This window comes from Mustela lutreola, chromosome 2, assembly GCF_030435805.1.
Source record: "Mustela lutreola isolate mMusLut2 chromosome 2, mMusLut2.pri, whole genome shotgun sequence".
NCBI lineage: Eukaryota > Metazoa > Chordata > Mammalia > Carnivora > Mustelidae > Mustela > Mustela lutreola.
In genome coordinates this window covers 130,709,733-130,730,680 of record NC_081291.1, presented here as the reverse complement: position 1 = coordinate 130,730,680, position 20,948 = coordinate 130,709,733, and the positions used below count along the sequence as shown (strand labels likewise).

The 20,948-nt window shown below is 44.1% G+C and overlaps 1 protein-coding gene across 1 annotated transcript; it reads left to right on the top strand.

Annotated features, from left to right (window-relative positions):
* The first annotated feature begins 292 nt into the window (after positions 1-292).
* On the top strand, positions 293-19,574 carry LRRIQ4 (leucine rich repeats and IQ motif containing 4). The gene is made up of 6 exons (XM_059165229.1): positions 293-353; positions 5,589-6,649; positions 10,871-11,044; positions 12,269-12,407; positions 13,301-13,497; positions 19,365-19,574. Exons 2-6 carry the CDS (start codon positions 5,627-5,629, stop codon positions 19,515-19,517), a joined length of 1,686 nt encoding a protein of 561 aa, XP_059021212.1. The 5' UTR covers positions 293-353; positions 5,589-5,626; the 3' UTR covers positions 19,518-19,574.
* The last annotated feature ends 1,374 nt before the right edge of the window (positions 19,575-20,948 follow it).

Genomic DNA, 20,948 nt, shown 5'->3' with positions numbered 1-20,948 from the left:
CGCCAGACCCTGAGCGCCACCTCCCGCCGGCTGCGCATCCCCTGCCATTGCCCATGTGGGCCTCAGGGCAGGCTGCGATTGCCAAAGCAACGGAAGTTCCTTGGTCACCCCCTCTGGCTCCGGATCCCCTAGACCTGGGTTAAAAACACACAGAGGGAGGGTGCTCTGGCTCCTCTGCAGAGGGACGTTCTTGAGGTTTCAGGGAGCACGGCTGATGGGCTAGGGGCCGGGCTACAAAGACGATTATGACACAGTCTCCTCCCCAAAGTGTGTACATACCTGCGGCGGTCACGGGCAGTAGCAGAGAGTAGCACCAGCACGGATTAGGCACGGAGCTAAGGGAGCTTAAAGGGGTATGTAGATAGTCTTGGTGGGGGAGTGGCGGGGCGAGGGGCAGGGATATCAGGGAGGGCTTTCTGTAAGAGGTAACTTCCTAAGTAGTCCCAGTGAATCCGCCCCAGGGCGGAACAGCTTGGTAGGTGCTGGAGACGCGCTGGTACTTGGGGCCGCCCAGAGGAGTACAGGGTGGGAGGCAGGCAGGCAGGGTCGGACCCACGTGAAGCCCTTGCGCATCCTCTGAGCGGCAAGCTGTTATGGGACAAGGATGCCGGAAGCCCTCAGATAGGGAGCAGCAGGTGGAGGCTGGATTTGACAGGACCTGGGGGAGGTGAGGTCTGAAGCAGTTGCAGTATCCCAGCTGAGAGAAGATCCAGCTGAGGCTGGACTTGGGGAAGGGAGGAGGAGGGGACAAAACCCAGCCACAGTTACAGGCAACATGCTCAGGTACTTGGATGTGGGAGAGAGAAAAAGAGGAAGGAGGGAAGGAAAGGTCTTCTGTTTGTGGTTACCACAGACCCCAGAGGAAGCAGCTGAAGGGCCCCTGGAGAGCGCTCTGGAGCCAAGCAGAGACTCCTTGCCTGGGTGAAAGAAGGATGCCCCTCAAGGTGAAACCAAGACATATCTGAACACAGTGAAAACAAAAATGTCCAGAACCTCTGTCCCTGAATCTACCCCACTAGGCAATTCCAGAACACGAGTCCACTGCGAAGAAACTCTGCTAGGCAAGGCGGGGTCTCTTCACACCAAGTGTAGCCCAGATTTTAAGCATCACTTGAATTATTTCAGGTTAAACATGAATAGAAAATATTTTCACTTACCCCATGTTCTACCAACAAAGCCAAGAGGTAGCTTGAAATACTAAAGCATGAGTGTGCGCACAATTCAGCATACCCTCCCAACCCCTTTCAGAGTATTTGGAGTTAAGTGGAGGAAAGTAAAGGAAGGTTCAGGATTTATTAATTACTGCTCTAGGGGAAGGGAGGGATACTCTTCTAAGGGAACAAGAAGTGCCAATCACCCTTTTGTTCTAGAGAGTAACTAGAAAACACGGTCAGAACAGAATAAACAGAAAAGAGCTGCTTTTAGCTAGACAAACAGCACTTAAAACACTGTTCTCCTTATCCACCTTAGCAAAAAACAAAACCAAAAAATAATAGCATCTGTGCTGCGAACTACAGCTCTTCAAACGGCATATCACATAGGATGGTCAAAAAAACAGCAACAACAAAAAACTGACCATATGTACAACTCCTTTCCATCAGCACATTTTTTCATTAATCCAATGATTTCCAGATGGAGAAGGGATATAATTTTTTAAAACCCTCCCCTTGAGAATCACTGACTGGTGGGGAGGGGATAGGAGGTGGGGAAACATGTTGCTGAGCTGGCTTCAAGGAGACTTAAGTGGATTCACTGGTGCTTAGGTGTCAAGAACCCAGAGTGGAAGTCAAACTTGAACTTCAGCTTTCCAGAAGTCAGAACCAAAGAGAATATATGAGGGTTTGGAGTCCCCATTCCTCTATAAAAGGCAGCATTTATATTTCTCTGGCACCTTATAGTAGGAAGGTTTAGTAGGTGTATCTTTATATAAGTAACTTAATAGGTCTTTGATTATAGTTTTATTTAAAAAAATCTGGAAGTATTTTTCAAATGTTTCTTTTATTGTAACTATTTAAAAAGCCAACAGCACGAGTTTTCATAATTACAATCCTCCTGTCTTGAGGAAACACAGATAATAGGGTCTAGGTAAGTTGTTTCCTGCTAACATGGAGACAACTCCAAGGATCTGGGAGAATTAATATTTAACACATTCATTAGTTATTTTTCCCCAGGTACCAGAAGGCTCAACTGAGCTGCTAGAAAGTGTTAGAGCAAATTCCTGGTTGAATTTTCTGACGAGTATCTGAAGTGCTGGCTTCCGGTGTTGCTCACACATGTGTGCTGCTTAGGTACTAAATATGCAGGCGGAAAAAATAGTGTTATTAAAAAATTATTTGGCCCATGGATAAAAGAGTGAGTGGTCTGAAAAGTTTACATTTTTATTACCTGATGAGACAAAAAGGTATCTGATTAGTAATAGATAGGACCTCAAACCTCCTTCATTGTGCAAGACAATAATTCGAAAAACCACATTCTAAAAGAAAAGAAAAAAAAGGTTTTGCCTAGGAATTACTAGATCTATAGCTTGGTGGTACCTGTAGGGGAATGAAGGGTAGAAACATTTTTGAAAATGGGTAAAATACCCGTCTGAGCCTATTTAAAGAAAACAAGTCCCAAGAAGCTATTTCAGATCAATAATTTGGTGACAGCAGGGATGGGGGGACACCATGAACACGACTAACAATTCTGGCAGACGAATGTTTCTCTAAGGTCTCTTTTACCTGCGGGTGGACCCGTGCTTGGAAGACTTCACTCTACAAGACTTTCAGAGCTCATTATCAGATTATAGACTTTTTCCCTTCTATTTCTCTTAACATACCAAACATCTCCGTATCCTAGTACTAATTTGGAAGTTTCTACTTACCAAACACCTGACACCAACTGCGGGTTTTCCAAACAAGCCAGTCTCCAGTTCTCTGCAGACGCCAAGTAGGTGTCCTAAGGTTTGGTTCTGACACTACACACGCAGAGTTAGTGCCCACCATACACCTTGAGAGCTCAGTCCCATAAGACTGCTTCCCGTCTCAGATACCAGCCACAGTCCCAGGTTGTCACCAGTACCAGTGGACTACAGATTGGGGGTACCCACAGCTCTCTCCTGAATTTCAACAATTTGCTTTAAAGGTTCATAGAACCCAAACAATTTACTTACTGTTATTGCTATGTTCTAAAAACTACGGTTCACGAACAGCCAAATAGAAGAGATGCATGTGGGGAAGAGAGGGTATGAGGAGAGGGCACAGAGCTTCTATACCTTCTCTGGACACATTACCCTTCCTGCACCTTGATGTGCTCACCAACTCAAAAGCTCTCCCAACCCCGTTGTTTAGGGTTATAGAGGTTCCATTCTGGAAGCACGGTTGATTAAATCAAAGGTCATTGGTGATTAACCCAACCTCCAGCCTCTCTCCCAGTCGCCTCTTCTTGAGGTCCTGGACTGGGACTGAAAGTTCCACCCCTCTCATCACATGGATGGTTCCTCTGGCAGCCAGGCCCCCTCCCGAGGCAATCTGGGGGCCTAAGGAGAGTGACCTCATTAGTATGGACTCAAGTGGGTTGAATGGGGCTTATTATGAATAACAAGAGACGCTTCTCTCCAACCCCTCAGAAAACACTAAAGGTTTTAGAAGCTCGTGTATCAGGAACTTGGGAACAAAGACCAAATATGTATTTATTATTATATCACAACATCACACCTAGAATCTTGCCTTTATTATGGTCTGAGTTGTTTAAGATTCTCCCTTGCCCGGGCCAAAAATCTAAAGTTGCTTGCTTATGAAAGTTTTCCACTCAAGTCTGAAGTTTATATGGATCTTCATCTCGTATTACTTGAGAGGAGACTTAAACATTTTTCCTGGGATTTGGGTTTCCCAGAAATTTTTATCAAAGCAAAGGGTGTTACCCTTACCATTACATGGTAAATCTTGTCCCTTCTTTAAATAACAGAGAACAGCACTGTCCCAGAACTCTGTTGGAGGCTAGGCATATAGTAATGAGAATCTAAACCACATATTTTATGTTGCAAGGCGCAGTGATTGTAAGTGTGGGGCTCGAAGCACATCCCCTCCATCTAGGGCCTAGGCCCCTGTGTGGGAGGAGAAGCCCAGTACTCAGCCGGAAAGCCCCCAGCCTAGAAGGCAAGTCAAAGATGCTACTATCAACCAGGCCATCATCATCTCCTCATCTTTTCTGCCTTTCTTCTTAGGCTTTGGGGGTGGTGTGCATAGGTTAATGACCAAGTACTTAGTCTTCTGTAATATAATATTAACACCTTAGGTTTATAAGACTTATAAATCCAGTAGTGCAAGTCTGCCAATTTTATTATTATTCAAGTTTGTCTTCTGCAATTCTACGTTCTTTGCATTTTCATATAAATTTTAGAATCAGCCTATTCCACCAAAAAAGAAAAAAAAAAGCCCATTAATATTTTTAAAAATTAAATATTTTATTTATTTATTTGACAGAGAGAGATCACAAGTAGGCAGAAGGAGGAAGAGAAGCAGACTCCCTGCTGAGCAGAGAGCCCGAAGCAGGGCTTGATCCTAGGACCCTGAGATCATGATGTGAGCAGAAGGCAGTGGCTTTAACCCACTGGGCTACCCAGGTACCCTGCCTATTGAGATTTTTTTTTTTAATTTTTTAAAAAAGATTTTATTTATTTATTTCTCAGACAGAGATCACAAGCAGGCAGAGAGGCAGGCAGAGAGAGAGAGAGGGGGAAGCAGGCTCCCTGCTGAGCAGAGAGCCCAATGTGGGGCTTGATCCCAGGACCCTGAGATCATGACCCCACTGAGCCACCCAGGCGCCCCACCTATTGAGATTTTGATTGAGATTGTACTGAAACAAAAGATCAACTTGGGGAATACATTAACATTTTAACACTGAGTGTTTTAATCTACGGACATGATATACTTCTCATTTAATTTCTTTCTAGATTGCTGCTGTAGTTCCTTTCAATTTGAGGCAATTTCAGATATCTTGCTCAAGGATTTAAGTCCCTACCCGCCAGCCAGGCTTAGGGATCTAAGACCATAAAGTGTCTCCACTTCTCCTTGTCTCAAGAAGTTCCTTTGTCTGTGAATATGGAAGACTGGCTTCTCTGTCTGCCGGTCCCCAAAGTTGAAAATGCCACCAGGCATCAAAGTGCCCACTGGTCTCTCCTTCCTTAGGAAGGGGTAGTCCATCTCTAGAATTTAATTCTTTTGGTCTTCTTTGCGTCCACAATTCTCTGGTGGCTTTGCGGGGGGGGGGGGGGGGGGGGAGTAAGCAACATTTAAAAATATTATTTTTTCCTAGTGTTCTCTCTGTGTTTATGGTAGGAGAAAACTTTTTACAATCTTCTCCATTCTACCTGAAAATAGAGTCAAGATAGGGATTTTTTTAAATGAGACTATCTTTTTTCTTTTCATGTAAGTCAACCTGTTAGAAGGAATGTCTACTTGAATTCGTCTCCCAACATGAAACACAGAAACCTACATTTTATGCCACGTTAGAATGTCAAGCCCATTAACTAAACTTAACTAAACTTAATCTGTCTTAAGGATATGGAATCCCCTGGCAGTAAACGGATCTTTTCATTCTTTTCCCAGTATTTCGGATTTTGACTACTTGAACTTCCCTCAGCACAATGTCAAATGACATCATAAAATCAGTAGGTGGCGCATCTAGAATTCATCCGAAAGATGATCCACAACAGGCCTCTGCTAGAACATTTTTTATTGATGCTTCGAATCGGAGCCTGACTACCATCCCATCAGAGATCTTGCAGTTAGAAGAATTAGAAGAAGCGCATCTGGAAAACAACCAGATTGAAGCAATCCCCCCGGGCATCCAGGGTTTAAGGAACGTCCGGATCCTCTATCTGAACAGGAACAAGCTGAGCGAGCTGTGCCCCGAGCTGGGCAAGCTGGGCAGCTTGGAGGGCCTGGACCTGAGCCACAACCCGCTCCTGTCCTCGTCTCTTCCGGTCCTCCGCGGCCTGCGCCGCCTGCGCGAGCTGCGCCTCTACCACACTGGCCTGGCCGAGATCCCCATCGTCATCTGCAAATTCCTGCACCACCTCGAGCTGCTCGGGCTGAGCGGCAACCACCTCCGCTCTCTGCCCAAGGAACTGGTGAACCAGACCAAACTGAGGGAGATCTACCTGAAGCAAAACCAGCTGGAGGTGTTTCCCGCGGAGCTCTGTGTTCTCACCAGCCTGGAGATCATTGACCTGGACGAGAACAAACTCGCCGTCGTCCCCGAAGAGATTGGGAACCTGAAGAGGTTGCAGAAGTTCTACCTAGCTTATAACAGCCTAACCGTTCTCCCCGAGGCGCTGGGCCACTGCAGCCAGCTGTCGGTGCTGGATTTGTCCTACAACCACCTCCACTCGATCCCGCACACCCTGGCGGAGCTGGTGGGGATGACGGAGATCGGGCTGAGCGGCAACCACCTGGAGAAGGTGCCGCGCCTCGTCTGCAAGTGGACCTCGATGCACCTGCTCTACCTGTGCAACACCGGCCTGCGGGGGCTGCGGCGCTCCTTCCGGCGCCTGGTCAGCCTGCGCTTCCTGGATCTCAGCCAGAACCATCTGGAACGCTGTCCGGCGGAGATCGCGGCGCTCAAGAACCTGGAAGTCCTGGCGCTGGATGATAATAAAATATGGCAGGTACTGAGTCCCTTCGTGGCTGTCACTGCGCTTCCGCAAGGGCTTTTCCCGCCCGTGGGCCGGTGCTCGTGTCCTCATTTTGACGTGGGCGCTGTTATCCTCAGTGACACGCGGGGAGGGCGAGGCACAGGCGGCGGTAACTACTTTGCCGAGGCCACACCCCTGCACGAGACAGAGCCGAGTTTCAACCCAGAGCGGCTGGGTCCCGGGGGCTGTGTTCTGAACCAAGACCACCCCCTAACTGGGGTTCCTCACAGGGCAGGGTTTTTTCCGGCACGTACAACCTCAGGCCTTGATGCTCCCCTCATGGTGAACTGCAGAACAGTCCCCAAAGAAACTCTCTCCCACGTGTGCAGGGTGGCACGTTCACAAAGGTCGGGCAGAGCACTGTTGACAGTAAGGAAGCACGGGAGTCAATCTAAATCTGTCGCTAGAGCCGTGAGCACACAGATTGTGCTATATTCGTAAATTTAAAAACTATACAATAATCTAACCCATGTGCCAGGGCAGATCTCAAAATTGTGACGTTTCTTAAGCAGGAAAACAAACTGCAGAACCTGACGCTATTTATAAATTCTTAATCACACAAACTCCATACATACACACACAACACATACGTTGTGGATCTGTATATATGCAATAAAAGGGTAAAACATATGAGCTAGAAAAAAACACACTGAATTCTTTTTTTTCTTTTTTCTTTTAAGATTTTATTTATTTATTTGACAGAGAGAGATCACAAGTAGGCAGAGAGGCAGCAGAGAGAGAGAGAGGAGGAAGCAGGCTCTCCGCGGAGCAGAGAGCCCGATGTGGGGCTCTATTCCAGGACCCTGGGATCATGACCTGAGCCAAAGGCAGAGGCTTTAACCCACTGAGCCACCCAGGTGCCCCCAGGCTGAATTCTTAATAGTGGCTGCCTCTAGGAAGAGGAAGGAAGTCAAGGAAATGAGGAGGGGATCTCAGGGGAGCTCTGTTTTAATTGCAGAATTTCATTTTGTTTCCTTAAAAATTCTTATTTGAGTCTAGTTGATGCACATTTCATCTTATTAACAAATGGTTTGGATGGTGCATGCACAGGTATTTGTTTTGTTATTTTTAATATTTGAAAATTAAGAAGAACAGTGAGTTCTGCTACAACTGTGGAGGGAGAAAGCAAGAGATTTGGAAATCCACGACTGTATCAAATAATAGGTCTGCTTTTCCTGGCCGTGGGCACAGATCTCCTGTGCTCACCATACTTTATACTAGTCCTAGGTCTTAAGTGTTTGTTGGGGGTGTTTTTGTTTAAGCTCTTACTCGCTTTTTAATTTAGAACTTTGTGGGGAGTGCTGTTGTTGTTTTTCCTAGTTGCTATAGTTTTAAAACAGCCTTTCCGGAAGTAACAATTCTGATGCTAATTTAGGATTTATGAAGAGAATCTAGGGCTTAATCTCTACTTCGGTAGCAACCCACTTTGGAGGATTTTAGAGGTTTTTTAGAGGCCATCTCCCCACCCCCCCCACCCCCCAGCTATTCCAACACTGGGGTAAGAAGTTCCTTTTACAGTGGAAAAAGTCTGTCCAGTTCTACGTGGGAGTGAAAGGCTCAATATATGAAGTACCCTTGGGAAGTATAATGTACAGACTTAATTCCTGCTGAGTCCTGAATGATACCTAATCCTTTCCTGGGAAACATTTTCAGAGGTCAGAATAGAAGAGGGAATCACACACAAACGGCACCTTAACAAACATAAGCCTCATCCGACACCATGTTTTACCTCAAGTCAAGTTGGCTGAAATGTGGATGTGTTCAATATTATCATATTGAATGTGAAAATCTCTGTGTCCCATTGCTTGTTATTCTTCAGTTCTTATGATGGTATTTCTGTGGTTTTTGGTCTTCTCTCAGTTCCTATTATGCTAATTCCTGCAGTAATTACCCTCCCAGTCCATTTCTCTTTAAAATGACACATGGGGGCGCCTGGGTGGCTCAGTGGGTTAAGCTGCTGCCTTCCGCTCAGGTCATGATCTCAGGGTCCTGGGATCGAGTCCCGCATCGGGCTCTCTGCTCAGAGGGAGCCTGCTTCGCTCTCTCTCTCTCTGCCTGCCTCTCTGTCTACTTGTGATTTATCTCTGTCAAATGGATAAATAAAATCTTTAAAATAAATAAATAAATAAATAAATAAATAAATAAAATGACACATGACTTTTAAGCCAGCTGCTTACCTCTCCTCCCCCGAAGACTTTCCTGATGGGTTGCTTGCTCTTGGAGCCTGGCCAGTAGTTTTTTCTTGTCTAGGTGGATGCAAAAGTAGCTGACTTTCAGTGTGTATCTAGATGGATTTTATTTGTCTGGTCCATCTTCTGTTAAGGGACAACTCAACGTCAAAATGACAAAAGCTTGGTTAGAGCATCCCTAATGATTGTCCTCATTTGACACTCTGTAGGTTTTCTGTACATCCAGATTTATTCCCACTACACTTTAATGTGACTATGACGGGATTAATTATTGGATCTTGAGTATGTTAAAAAAAAAATCTTTAAACATTCAGTGTGCTTTGAAAAAGAAAAACTAAACATATGAGCTAACTGAACAGCACTAAGAGGGAAATTACTAGGCTATAATAAAGGGGCTAGATTGAAAACCTTTTTCCTATTATTTTGAACTGCATTGATGCTGATGCTTTGTATTAAAGGGATCTAAGTGCCTGATGAAGAATCTTGAAACAACCAAGAAGGATAGCTTAAACGACCGTTTCTCGGGAGATTGACTTCCTCTGATTGAAAAATAAATAAAACTATGAACATTTTATAGCATTTTTAGGAAAATGAGCACTCACCCTACACAATAAAGAGAAAAATATAAAAGATTGCAGGTGTGTGAGACTTACTATTATGTGATTCTTCTAGGACGTTTCTTTTGACCTACTTCCCAATTATTTGTCTGTCTCCCCATCTATGGAAAGAGCAGGCTGACTTGAACTGTAAATTCTTATCATTCTCATGAAGAAGAGAAGAATGAGGGGAGGAGAAACCAGGGCTCAGGACAGGCAAATGTGAGGAATGATTTCCCCATTAGGAGTAAAGCCAGATGAAGGTGGTTCAAAGTGAGTGAAGAAAGCTGTTGATACATATAGCTGGGCTTTTTTTTTCCTATAAGAAAGTAGGTGTCTCTGTAATGTAATCAATAGGCAGACTGTCACATTTTAAGAATGAGATTTTTCCATGTGGTTCCAGGGGGCCAGAAAGAGACCAATAAGTGAACATAATAGTGACACAAATTTTGGCTTGACAGGAGAAGGAAATCTGATGATTAGAGGTCTCCATCCAAGTAATGAGTTTTTCATTCCAGGAGGTGGTCTTTGAATGTATGTTGGATGGCTAGCTGTGAAATATATTCAACCATCCTATTAAAGGATTGGAATAGATGACCTTTGGAAAGCCTTCCAAGCCTGACAGTCTGGGAGTCTGGAAAGTGGTTACCTAATACCTACAAAGGGCACATAAGCCTTGGTGTTCATTGGGGGGCAGAATATGACAAGATAAAATCTCGACAGTCTTTGTTGTTTGCTTCCAATTGAGATTTCTTTTCTTTTAAGATTTTATTTATTTATTTGAGAGGGAGAGAGTAAGAGAGAGAGAGAGAGAAGGAGCAGGGGAGGGGGAGAGGGAGAGGGAGAAGCAGACTCCCCACTGAGCAGGCAGCCTGACATGGGGCTCCACCCCAGGACTCTGAGATCACCACCTGAGCTAAAAGGAGACACTTAACCAACTGAGCCTCCCAAGTACCCCACACTGAGATCTCAGCTGAAGTTTCTAAATTGCTGACTTAAAGCCTTTCAGGATGAGAGGTCATGTTCTTCAACTGAACAGATGTAATAACTGAACTTACTCAGATTATAGTTGCAATATTACACTAAAAACTTCAGTACTTTTTCAGGAGTGTCAAGCTACATTGCAGTTCAAAAATTTGCAATGAATTAGGTTAAAAATTGCTTCAATTTCAAGCAGTGCCTAAAAGTGAGGAGCAGAGAGGCTCGGGGAAAGAGTGGGACTCCAGACATTAGATCTACCCATATAAATACTCTATATGCAGACACGTGTGCCGACTTCTCTTCTGCAGGAATTGCTAAATTGCTCTGCTTTATGTTTATCAATGGGCCTCAAAACTAAAAACCCCATTTATTATCTTACTGTTGAAAATAATCTTGACATGAAACTTACCTTTTTGGAATACTTCTAGTTACCGCCAGACTTCGGCTCACTTTCAAAGCTGAAGATGCTTGGATTAACAGGAAATCAGTTCCTTTCATTTCCAGAAGAAATCTTTTCTTTAGAGTCTTTAGAGAAATTATACATCGGGCAAGACCAAGGAGCCAAGTTCACCTCTTTGCCAGAACACATTAGTAAACTACAGGTAAGCCTCTTCCCCAGACGAGTAGGCAAAGCTGTTCCTGCCCACTGATTCCTTAAGTTGGCCGAGACTGAGAAAACACGGTGGTGTCCCCACATAGGCTGCCTGTGGAATCATCCCGACTAGATTTCCAACCGTGAACAAGTAGTCACTCTAACACTGTTTTCCTGAGCTGCTGGGTCCATCCTCAAAGAACATAGCCAAGAAGTTTTGCCATGCCATACTCCTCTCCACTGTGCTGTTTGGCATGTTTTATTTGCAGCAATTGAGCCATGGAACCACTTTCCATTTGATTACTACCTTGTTGTAAGAGGCCCCTGAAAATTGTACTTTTTTAAGTTAAAGTGTCATACAGATGACATGTCTAGGTGCCTGCATTTTGGATGGGTCAAGGTGACCTCCCTTTCTGCATGGTGGCCAGCCAATCAGGGTATATTTAACATTGTCCTGGGTTCCTGTGGAGATGGGTCCGCAGCCCTGTGCTAAATCCTGACAAAGCAACAAGGTAACTTCATTCAAGGTAGCCTTACCCTGTGTCTTAATGTATGCATAAAGAATTGAGAATTTTTTTTCCATGTTTGTGGTACTGAACTCTTACTAAGGATAAAGTAGATGCCGGCCACAGCATGACCTCCCATCCTGGACCTGAATGACAGCGTGTGTAGCCCAGGTACTTCTCACCTGTGACACGGAGGTCCTGTTCCTGATTCTCCATTACTTTGTCCTGTGTTCAGAATTCTTCTCATCATCTGGCTCCTTGACAGGCCACATAACACTCCCTGAAATCTTCGGGTGAGATGCAAACATTACATTTTTGCCCAGAGGATTTCAAAATAGCTAACTCATTACCTGTACATTTGGCTACTTCAAACCTGGGCAATGTTAGATTGATACTTGACACAACTTCAGTTCGTTATCAACTGCTGCAGATAATTAGCTGTTGAAAGGGAGCAAATGATATATATAGTTAAATTATCACAACTATCTCTCCATAAAGTTTGTGCGAAACAAACTCTTATCCCTGCAAAACTGGGAACCATGTCTAACGGTTTTACTCAAAAATAATTTTTTGTTTAGGTGATGGTTCTTTAAATAAATATGTTTTTCCCTTGATCCCAATGCATAGTATCCCCCATTGAAAGAGTATGGGAACTCTCCAGTGATTGTGGTTATTTTCATTCTTTCATCAGTGTAAAGATCATCATGGTGTACTCTCATGTTTTTCAGAGTCTTAAAGAGCTGTATATAGAGAACAATCATCTGGAGTACCTGCCCACATCCTTGGGAACAATGCCTAACCTGGAAGTTCTCGACTGCCGTCACAACTGCCTTAAACAACTTCCGGATTCCATTTGCCAGGCACAAGGTGAGGAGTCTTGGTAGATGCCCAGCCTGGTGGACTGTGAGGCCAGCATGTCCCATAATGACGCAGTTTCCATTTCCTCCATTCACTAAAGACCAATCTCAGTTTAGAGAGCTTAGCCCGACCCCATCACCTCCTCTCAGGTCTCCCTAGCCAGACAGGGAAGGCCAGGCTCCTGATTAGTACAGCTAAGAACCTCACAAAGGTTTATTGGGAACTGAACAGAGAAGTAAATAGCAATGGCTAAGAAAATTAGCATTCGCCCATATAGTCATCATACCAATGACCATACTTTATTGCCTACCTACTACATGCTAGAATTTGGAGTTTGCTTTAGGTCACTAAGTCACTTAAAGGAAAAGCGTTGACCCAGAGTGGTGAAATCATCAAGGAAGGACTTTTGGAGCTGTATGACTGGCATGAAGAATCAGTTATGACCCATATTTAAACACCCAAACATTTCACGCTAGGCTAAATCATTCTTTATCTTACGAGTGTCCATTTATCCATCCATTTAACAGCCTTTTGCTGAGCTTTTCGTAGGACCAAATTTAAAAAAATGTTTTTTGCCATAGTTTAAAGTCAGGGATGAGCATGCAGTACTCCTTAGTAATGCACCTGACCATGCATTTTCATCCTGTCCTTGGTCCCTGGAGGACTGAAACATTGTCACCTTTTTTGTGTGTGTACTGTTTCTGTCTCTCATACTTATATACACTGGCTCTAACAACTTTGAATTGTTATAAGGAAGAGAACTTGGTTTGCCTCATTAAATGTGTCTTTTGTTAGATGACACAGCAGGAGACACACATTTCAAAGTAACTGGACTAAAGAATGCACAGGTTGACTTTGCCTCTTCTTAAGACAAATCTGTCATTAAAAACAAATTGTTTCAGCTTTGAAAGAATTACTGCTTGAGGACAACTTGATCACCTGTCTTCCAGAGAATTTGGATAATCTAGCAAATCTAAAGGTTTTGACACTGGTGGACAACCCCCTAGAGGACCCCCCAAAAGAAGTGTATACTGAAGGCATCCAGGCTATATGGGCACACTTTAAGAAAAAAAGAAACATGAAGATAATGGCAACCAAGGTAAAAAACTCTGGATAGCACATTCACAGCTGCTTTGGAGAAGGGCCAGTGGTAAAGATATTACATACCATGCCGGGGCTGCTCTTTACACATCTATACCTTGTCCTTGTCAAGAGTAAACCCTCTTATTTCCTTTATATCCTCAGAATTAAGCAAGAGGATCTTTGAACATCTTCTTGGCATTTTTGCATTTTCGTTCTTCATCTCTTTGCCAGTTAAGACAGCAAAGAGGTGGAAAAACCCAAACTTCCAATCCCTAAAATTCTTGGATTGTTCACTGGACTGAAAAGCTTATATTCACAAAGTTGCTAAGATAAGGCTTGAAAAATTAGAAATGAAAGTATTTGTGGAGCAGGGCTGTGGGAACCAGAGTTCTGCTCTGGATCAAAGGGCAAAGAGCCTTTAAAGTGGGGGATGGGGGAATGAGGGTGACGGGGTCAAAGGACATTGTCATCTCCTCCTTGCCCCTCTAGCCGACGGAGATAATAGGCTACCCCCGGCTAGGCCAGGCCTGTGTCCGTCAGGATTCAGTATACATTATGCATTTGATCCAAGCCCCCATTGTCTCACACCTCGATGACCACCCTAGTCCTCCAACTAGTATCCCCACTTTCACACCTGCTCCCCTTACAGTATACCTTCCACTCAGTTGTCAGACCAGTGCAGTTAAAACACAGGTGAGATCTTATCACTACTCTACTGAAGTCCATGATTCTCTTTTTCACCTGAAGCAAGAGTCAGTCTTTACTTTGCAAGACCCTCTTCTGGCAAAGGCTCTCAACCATATCAAACCTAACACCCTCTCTTTTATGCTAAATAGTATGTGATACCTTCTTTACTCTTCTGAAATTTAACTCAGATAATATGACCTACCAAAACCTGTAATTTTGACAAATGAAAATAATGCCTGAGCGGCAAGGTAAAGAAGAAAGGAAAATAATTTATATTAAAATATTTATTTTAATATGTATATACTCAAGAATGGCTACACTGGAAGAATGAATATAATACTTTTTGGATACTTCCCAAAAGTGTTTTGAAAAATCATGTACCCTCTTGCACATTTTGAAATTGATGTTTAAATTCTTTTGCCACTAAGTTTAAATTATTGCAAAGGATTTACTTTTTAGCGAGTTTTAAATATTGACATCTTAAAATAGAGCTCTTAGATCAGTATTTTAAACGTACCCAGTGGAATCTAAATACCATTATGATTCGATATGTCAGTCACATCAATTTACAAAATTCACGAGCGAGCTCTTATAGCCAGAATTTTTTTTAGGATCCCGCGCGTGCACGTGCATACACACACACACACACACACACACACACACACACACACACACACGTGCGTGCATGCACATGCGCACTGAGTGGGGGTGGGGCAGAGGAAGAGGGAGAAAGAATCTCTTAAGCAGACTTCATGCTGGGTTCCCAGCCCAGAACCAGTGGCTGGGCTTAGTCCCACAACCCATGAGATGGTGACCTGGGCCAAAACCCCCAGTCAGGCTTGAGCCACCCAGGTGTCCCATAGGCAGAAATTTTATATTCTTTCTTTTTCTTCTTGAACATGTATTTCTATTTCACTTTCCCTTAAGAATTGAGCTTAGGGGCATGTGGGTGGCTCAGTGGGTTAAAGCCTCTGCCTTCAGCTCAGGTCATGATCTCAGGGTCCTGCAATTGAGCCCCGCATCAGGCTCTCTGAGGAGCCTGCTTCCCCCTCTCTCTCTGCCTGCCTCTCTGCCCACTTGTGATTTCTGTCTGTCAAATAAATAAATAAAATCTTTAAAAAAACAAAGAATTGAGCTTAATGTTTTATATATATAACTTTAAGTCATTTATAGATCTCCTTTCATACTTTTAGGCAGCACAAATATTTATACTAATTAAGTTTTAAAATTAAAATATTTTTATTTGATCATAGGGTTGTTAATGTCCTGATTAAGTCATATTACAATTATTAGTGGTATAAAATTGACCAAAACACTATAAAATCCATTACAAATTTTGGTATTTAATTATTTGACCTAGAGGATTTGGGGAAAATACATACACAAATGTGAGACTTCTCTGATATAGTTTATATATCCCTGTATAATTGTTAGTTATTGCTAGAATGAGACAGGATTGATATCAGTTCTATTCCTATTTTTCATTTTGCAGATGAAACGCTGAGAAACCTTATTTACATAGATTAGTTACAAGAATGGAAGAATTTTTTTTGTATGTGCCTATATTATTTCATTTTAAATGGTAATGCTTCACACATCTCTGAACTTCTTCCAGATTTATATCCCCAAAAATCAGATAGTGGGCTCTTGGCTGGCAAATCAACAGGTCTTTCAATTTCCTTGAAGGCAAAGAGCTGGGAACCATTTGCCTTAGAAAAGAATTGGTTACCTAGTCCCTAGGGCCAACATCAATACTGCTAGTCTTTTATTATTGAAATATAATTGACATACAATGTTATTTTAGTTTCAGGTGCATAACATACTGACTTGAGAATTCTGTGCATTGCACAACGCTTACCCCAAGTGTAGTCCCCATCTGTCACCATATGACATCATTACAGTATTATTGACTGTGTTCCTGTACGCTGTACTTTTCATCTCCATGACTTCCTTTATAACTGGAAGTTTGTACTTCTTTTTTTTTTTAATGAAATATTTCATAACTGCAAAGACTTCAGGTAGATTACTCAAGAGGGAGTTACTTTTTTTTTTTTTTTAAAGATTGTGTTTATTTATTTGACAGACAGACATTACATGTAGGCAGAGAGGCAGGCAGAGAGAGAGGAGGAAGCAGGCTCCCTGCTGAGCAGAGAGCCCCATGTGGGGCTCAATCCCAGGACCCTGAGATCATGACCCAAGCCGAAGGCAGAGGCTTAACCCACTGAGCCACCCAGGTGCCCCTGGAAGTTTGTACTTCTTCAGCCCATCAGCTCTTCCACTCATCTAACCATCCCTCCCCACCACAACCAACAGTTCTTTATAAGAGTCTGTTTTATGTTATTGTTGTTTGTTCGTATGTTTTGTTTTTCCGATACTACTATTTTGTATTGTCTGGTTTTTGTGGTGTCCCAGAGGTTTTTGGAGTCCAGGGCCACACACCCCAGTCAGATTCGGGTGGCCGAGAGGTGTGCCAGAGGGGCAGCCAGGAAGCAGGGTGGGAATGGAGAACCAGCAGCCTAGTTCCTAGGCAGATACATTGTGGGCAGGGGTGGAAGTTGAAGCTCTGGAAATGGACTGCCGCTGGACTATCCAAGTGTTCACACCCTGGGAAAGTGTGCCCTGGGGCGTGTGTCAGACCATTGAAGATGGCTAAACCTCAAGACATCAAAAAGCCCGGAAAATGCCTAGAATGCCTCTAGAGGGCAATACTGTTCCCCTGGAAAATCACCCCCTGAACTCCTGTGTGGCTGCTCTCACTCTCCCATATCCTCCAACCCATTTTCACATCATAAACAGATTCTTGGTGTTTTCCCAAAGTCCAAGCCTGCTCCTCCCTCTGCCCAGAGATGCGTCTCCCGAATATGGACAAGACCCCGGCCCTCACTTAGTTCAGTCCTTGCTCAAATATCCTCATACCTGCCCTTGATCCATCTTATATAGAACAGCATCCCCCAACCACCTCATTCATTCATTTAGAAAATACTTACCGAGCTTCTGCTAGGTGCCAGGCACTTTTTTAGGTACTGGAAATACATCAGTGAACAAAACAAATTTTTCTTTCCTCATATTGCTTAAAGTCTAATATCATGAAAATAAAAACATGAAATATAAAACAGAAAATTATATAGTCTGTTAGAAAGTGATATGTGGCATTGGAAAAAGCTCAAGCTAAGGGGAACTGAGGTTGCCAGAAGTCATGTGTGTGTTGAGTGGGCTGGGGGGGCGGGGAGGAGGGTTCGATTTAAATGAGATGGTCAGAGCAGGCCTCTGTCTTAGTCAGCTCTGGCTACCATAACAATATACCATACACTGGATGGCTCAAACAACAGACATTTTCTCACAGTGCTAGAGGTGGGAAGTCCAGGATTAGGGGGCCAGTGTGGTCGTGATGAAGTTCTAGAACCTAGGTGAGGTTTGGTGGGCTGAGGTCCGGAGCCGATGACCAAGAAAGAATTCTTGAGACATCTTTGGTGCAAAATGGTGGTTTATTAAAGCAGGGGACAGGACCCGTGGGCAGGAAGAGCTGCTGCCCCGGGTTGTGAGGGATGGCAGGTTATGTACCCTGCTGTTGGGGGAAGGTGAGGGGAAGGGAGGTGTCAGTGGAGTTTTCATATGCTAAAGAGGGCCTACAAGGTGCCAGGATGTTCCAGGCCTGCCGGAGGCCTTGCCCTTGCTGCTGGATCAAGGTTGTCTTTAGACCAGCCATTAACATTAAGATCTTTGGGAGACTTTTTGGTGGGGTCTCACAATCCTGCTATCAATCGTTTTTGTTAGTGAGATTTAGAACATTTGTAAGCCAAGGGAGACTCCGGGTCTAGCAGGATTGTGAGCTCTGCAAGTTAACTATTTGCTTATTGTTCATGGCAGTCAGGGCTGCCTGAGGGATGCTACACTTATGGAGGGGAAAGGGTGGAGAGGGGGTGCAAGGCGCCAGCTTTTGCTTTGTCCTCAACCAGCCTCCTGCTCCCTCATCAGTCGGACGGACACTGGTGAGAGCTCTCTTTCCTCACATGTGGCAGTCTTCTTGCTGTGCCTTCATGAGACAGAAGACTAAGTTGTGTGTTGTCTCTCATAAGAGCATTAATCCTGTTTTGAAGACCCCATAATGACCACATCAAGCCTAATTACCTCCAAAAGGCCCACCTCCAAAGACAATGACATTGGGGGTTAGGACTTTCTTTCTTTTTCTTTTTCTTTCTTTCTTTTTTTTTTTTTTTTAAGATTTTATTTATTTGAAAGACAGAGATCACAAGTAGGCAGAGAGGCAGGCAGAGAGTGAGGAAGGGAAGCAGGCTCTCGGCTGAGCAGAGAGCCCGATGTGGGGCTCGATCCCAGGACCCTGGGTTTAACCCCCTGAGCCACCCAGGCACCCCACGGCGGGGGTTAGGACTTTCAATATGAGCTGCGGATGGAAAGAGACATTCAGTCCACAGCCATGATGACAATTGAGGAAATACTTGGAGAACTGGAGATTAAGCCATCTGAGTATTGGAAAGAGCTTTCCAGGCAGAAGCAGCAGCAAAAGCAAGAGCCGGGAGGTGGGGTTGTGTGGGGTGTGGCTGACTGTGAGCCAGCCCGCCGGAGCTGAGCGAGCAAGGGGAAGGAGAGAGAGAGGTCCTTTCAGTTAAGAGGAAGGGATCAGATCCGAGTGGCCCTTGTAAGCCCGTTGTAAGGACTTGAGCTTTTATCCTGGGAGAAGTGGGGAGGCCCGGGGAGGTTCAGAGCCTACCGAGGGGAGGGATGTTTCTGAGTAGGTGGGAGGGCACAGGACCTTGGAAGGAATGGGTGCTGGCTGTAGGCAGGAGCCCGGCAGTCCAGTGAGGAGAGGGAGGGCGGGTGCAGGCACTCCCGACTCCCCATACTGTGCACTGTTGTCTCTGTGGCGTCTACTGGCATCTACGAAATCATACCTTCCTGGTTTATTGTCTCTTCTCGCTGCAAGGTGAGGTCGGGGACATTGGCATTTAACTGCTGTTCCCTGAAGGTCTACAGCAGTGCCTGGGGCATAAAAGCACTGATTTGTTGTTGTTGTTTTTACGTTTGCCAGAATGGCCACTTAAAAGAGAAAATAAGGTGTGGCATTCTAATGACATTCCATTCTTCACATCTTTAAAACTACATACCGGAATGAAGAGCTAACCATCCCCGGTCTTGAGTGATACCAGCTGATGCTTTCTGGGTTTATCTTGTTTTCAGATTCAGGCATGGTGGCGTGGCATAAGGGTCCGGAAAGGATTGGGGAGGTTTGAAGAACTGCAAAAAGGGCTGAAGAAAGGAAAGAATTCTCCAAAAGATAAGAAAGGAAAAAAGGATGTAAAAGGAAAAACTGCAAAGAAAAACAGGAAATAATTCTATAACGAACTGAGGTAATGAACTCTGTTGGATTAAGAAAGCAACATGTGTAGGAATTAGATGGCCTACCACACTAAAATTATTCATAGAAACATGACTATGTGCAAAAATAAAGGTTCTCACTTTGTTGAAATATTTATGGATGAAATGATATGGTGCCTGGGAACTGCCCCAGAATAATACCAGGGAGAGGTCAGTGTAGGGGATCCCAATGAAACAGGATTGGCATTAAGTTGTTAATTGTAGATGCATGTGATAGGTAAATGGAGGCTCATTGTACCATCCTGTCTACCTTTAAAAAAACTTTTTAAGTTTATTTATTTAAGTAATCTTCACCTCCAACATGGGGCTCAAACTCATGACCCCGAGATCAAGAGTCGGATATGCTTTGGACTGAGCCAGCCAGGCAGCCCTAAAACTTTTAATTTTGAAATAGAGACTTACAGGAAGTTCCAAAGAAATAGGCAGGGAGGTCCATGCACGCTTCACCCTCCCTCAGTGTTGACATCTTGCATAACTCTAATAGGATACCAAAACCAGAAAACTCGGGACGCCTGGGTGGCTCAGTTGGTTAAGCGGCTGCCTTCGGCTCAGGTCATGATCCCAGCATCCTGGGATCGAGTCCCACATCGGGCTCCTTGCTCGGCAGGGAGCCTGCTTCTCCCTCTGCCTCTGCCTGCCTCTCTGTCTGCCTGTGCTTGCTCGCTTTCTCTCCCTCTATCACTGGCAAATAAATAAATAATCTAAAAAAAAAAAAAAAAAAAACCAGAAAACTGATATTGGTGCCATAAACTGAGCTTATTCAGATTCTATGGGTTGTAGGTAAACTTGTGTGTGTGCATGTGTATGTGTGTGTAGTTCAGTATTGTTAATGTCACATGTAAGCTTTACATAGTCATCACCACAAATCTCCAGGTGTTACTCCTTTTGATGAAGTCCAGAACCTAAGTCAGGTTCGGTGGGGTGAGGTTCGGAGCTGACGACTAAAGAAAGAATTCTTAAGACATCTTTGGTGCAAAATGGTGGTTTATTAAAGCACGGGGACAGGACCCGTGGGCAGGAAGAGCTGCTGCCCCGGGTTGTGAGGAGTGGCTGGTTATATACACAGGAGTTGGGTAGGTGAGGACAAAGGGGTGTCCAGAAGGGCTATTGGGGCAAAGAATACTATCAGGATATTGAAGGCTTAGTTGCTATCAAGTATAGACAATTGGAAGTCTGGTGGAATGTTACATTCCTGCTATCAAGCATCCTTGTTAATGAGATTTAGGTTTAGAAGAAATTTAACTTTATTTACTTTTCCTTCTACCTCCGCCTCCTTCGGTTTTTTATGGAGGGGAGGGTGACATTAGGGCTTGAGGAACTGAGTTCTGTGTCTTTGGAAATTGGGCTATTGATAAGGTAACTTCTTTGTTGTAATCTCAAGGACAT

Excerpts from the sequence above, each read along its gene's own strand:
- LRRIQ4 (XM_059165229.1), top strand. The coding sequence starts at position 5,627 with ATGTCAAATGACATCATAAAATCAGTAGGTGGCGCATCTAGAATTCAT. Across the intron at positions 6,650-10,870 it reads ATGATAATAAAATATGGCAG|TTACCGCCAGACTTCGGCTC; the intron begins GTACTGAGTCCC and ends GAATACTTCTAG. Across the intron at positions 11,045-12,268 it reads AACACATTAGTAAACTACAG|AGTCTTAAAGAGCTGTATAT; the intron begins GTAAGCCTCTTC and ends CATGTTTTTCAG.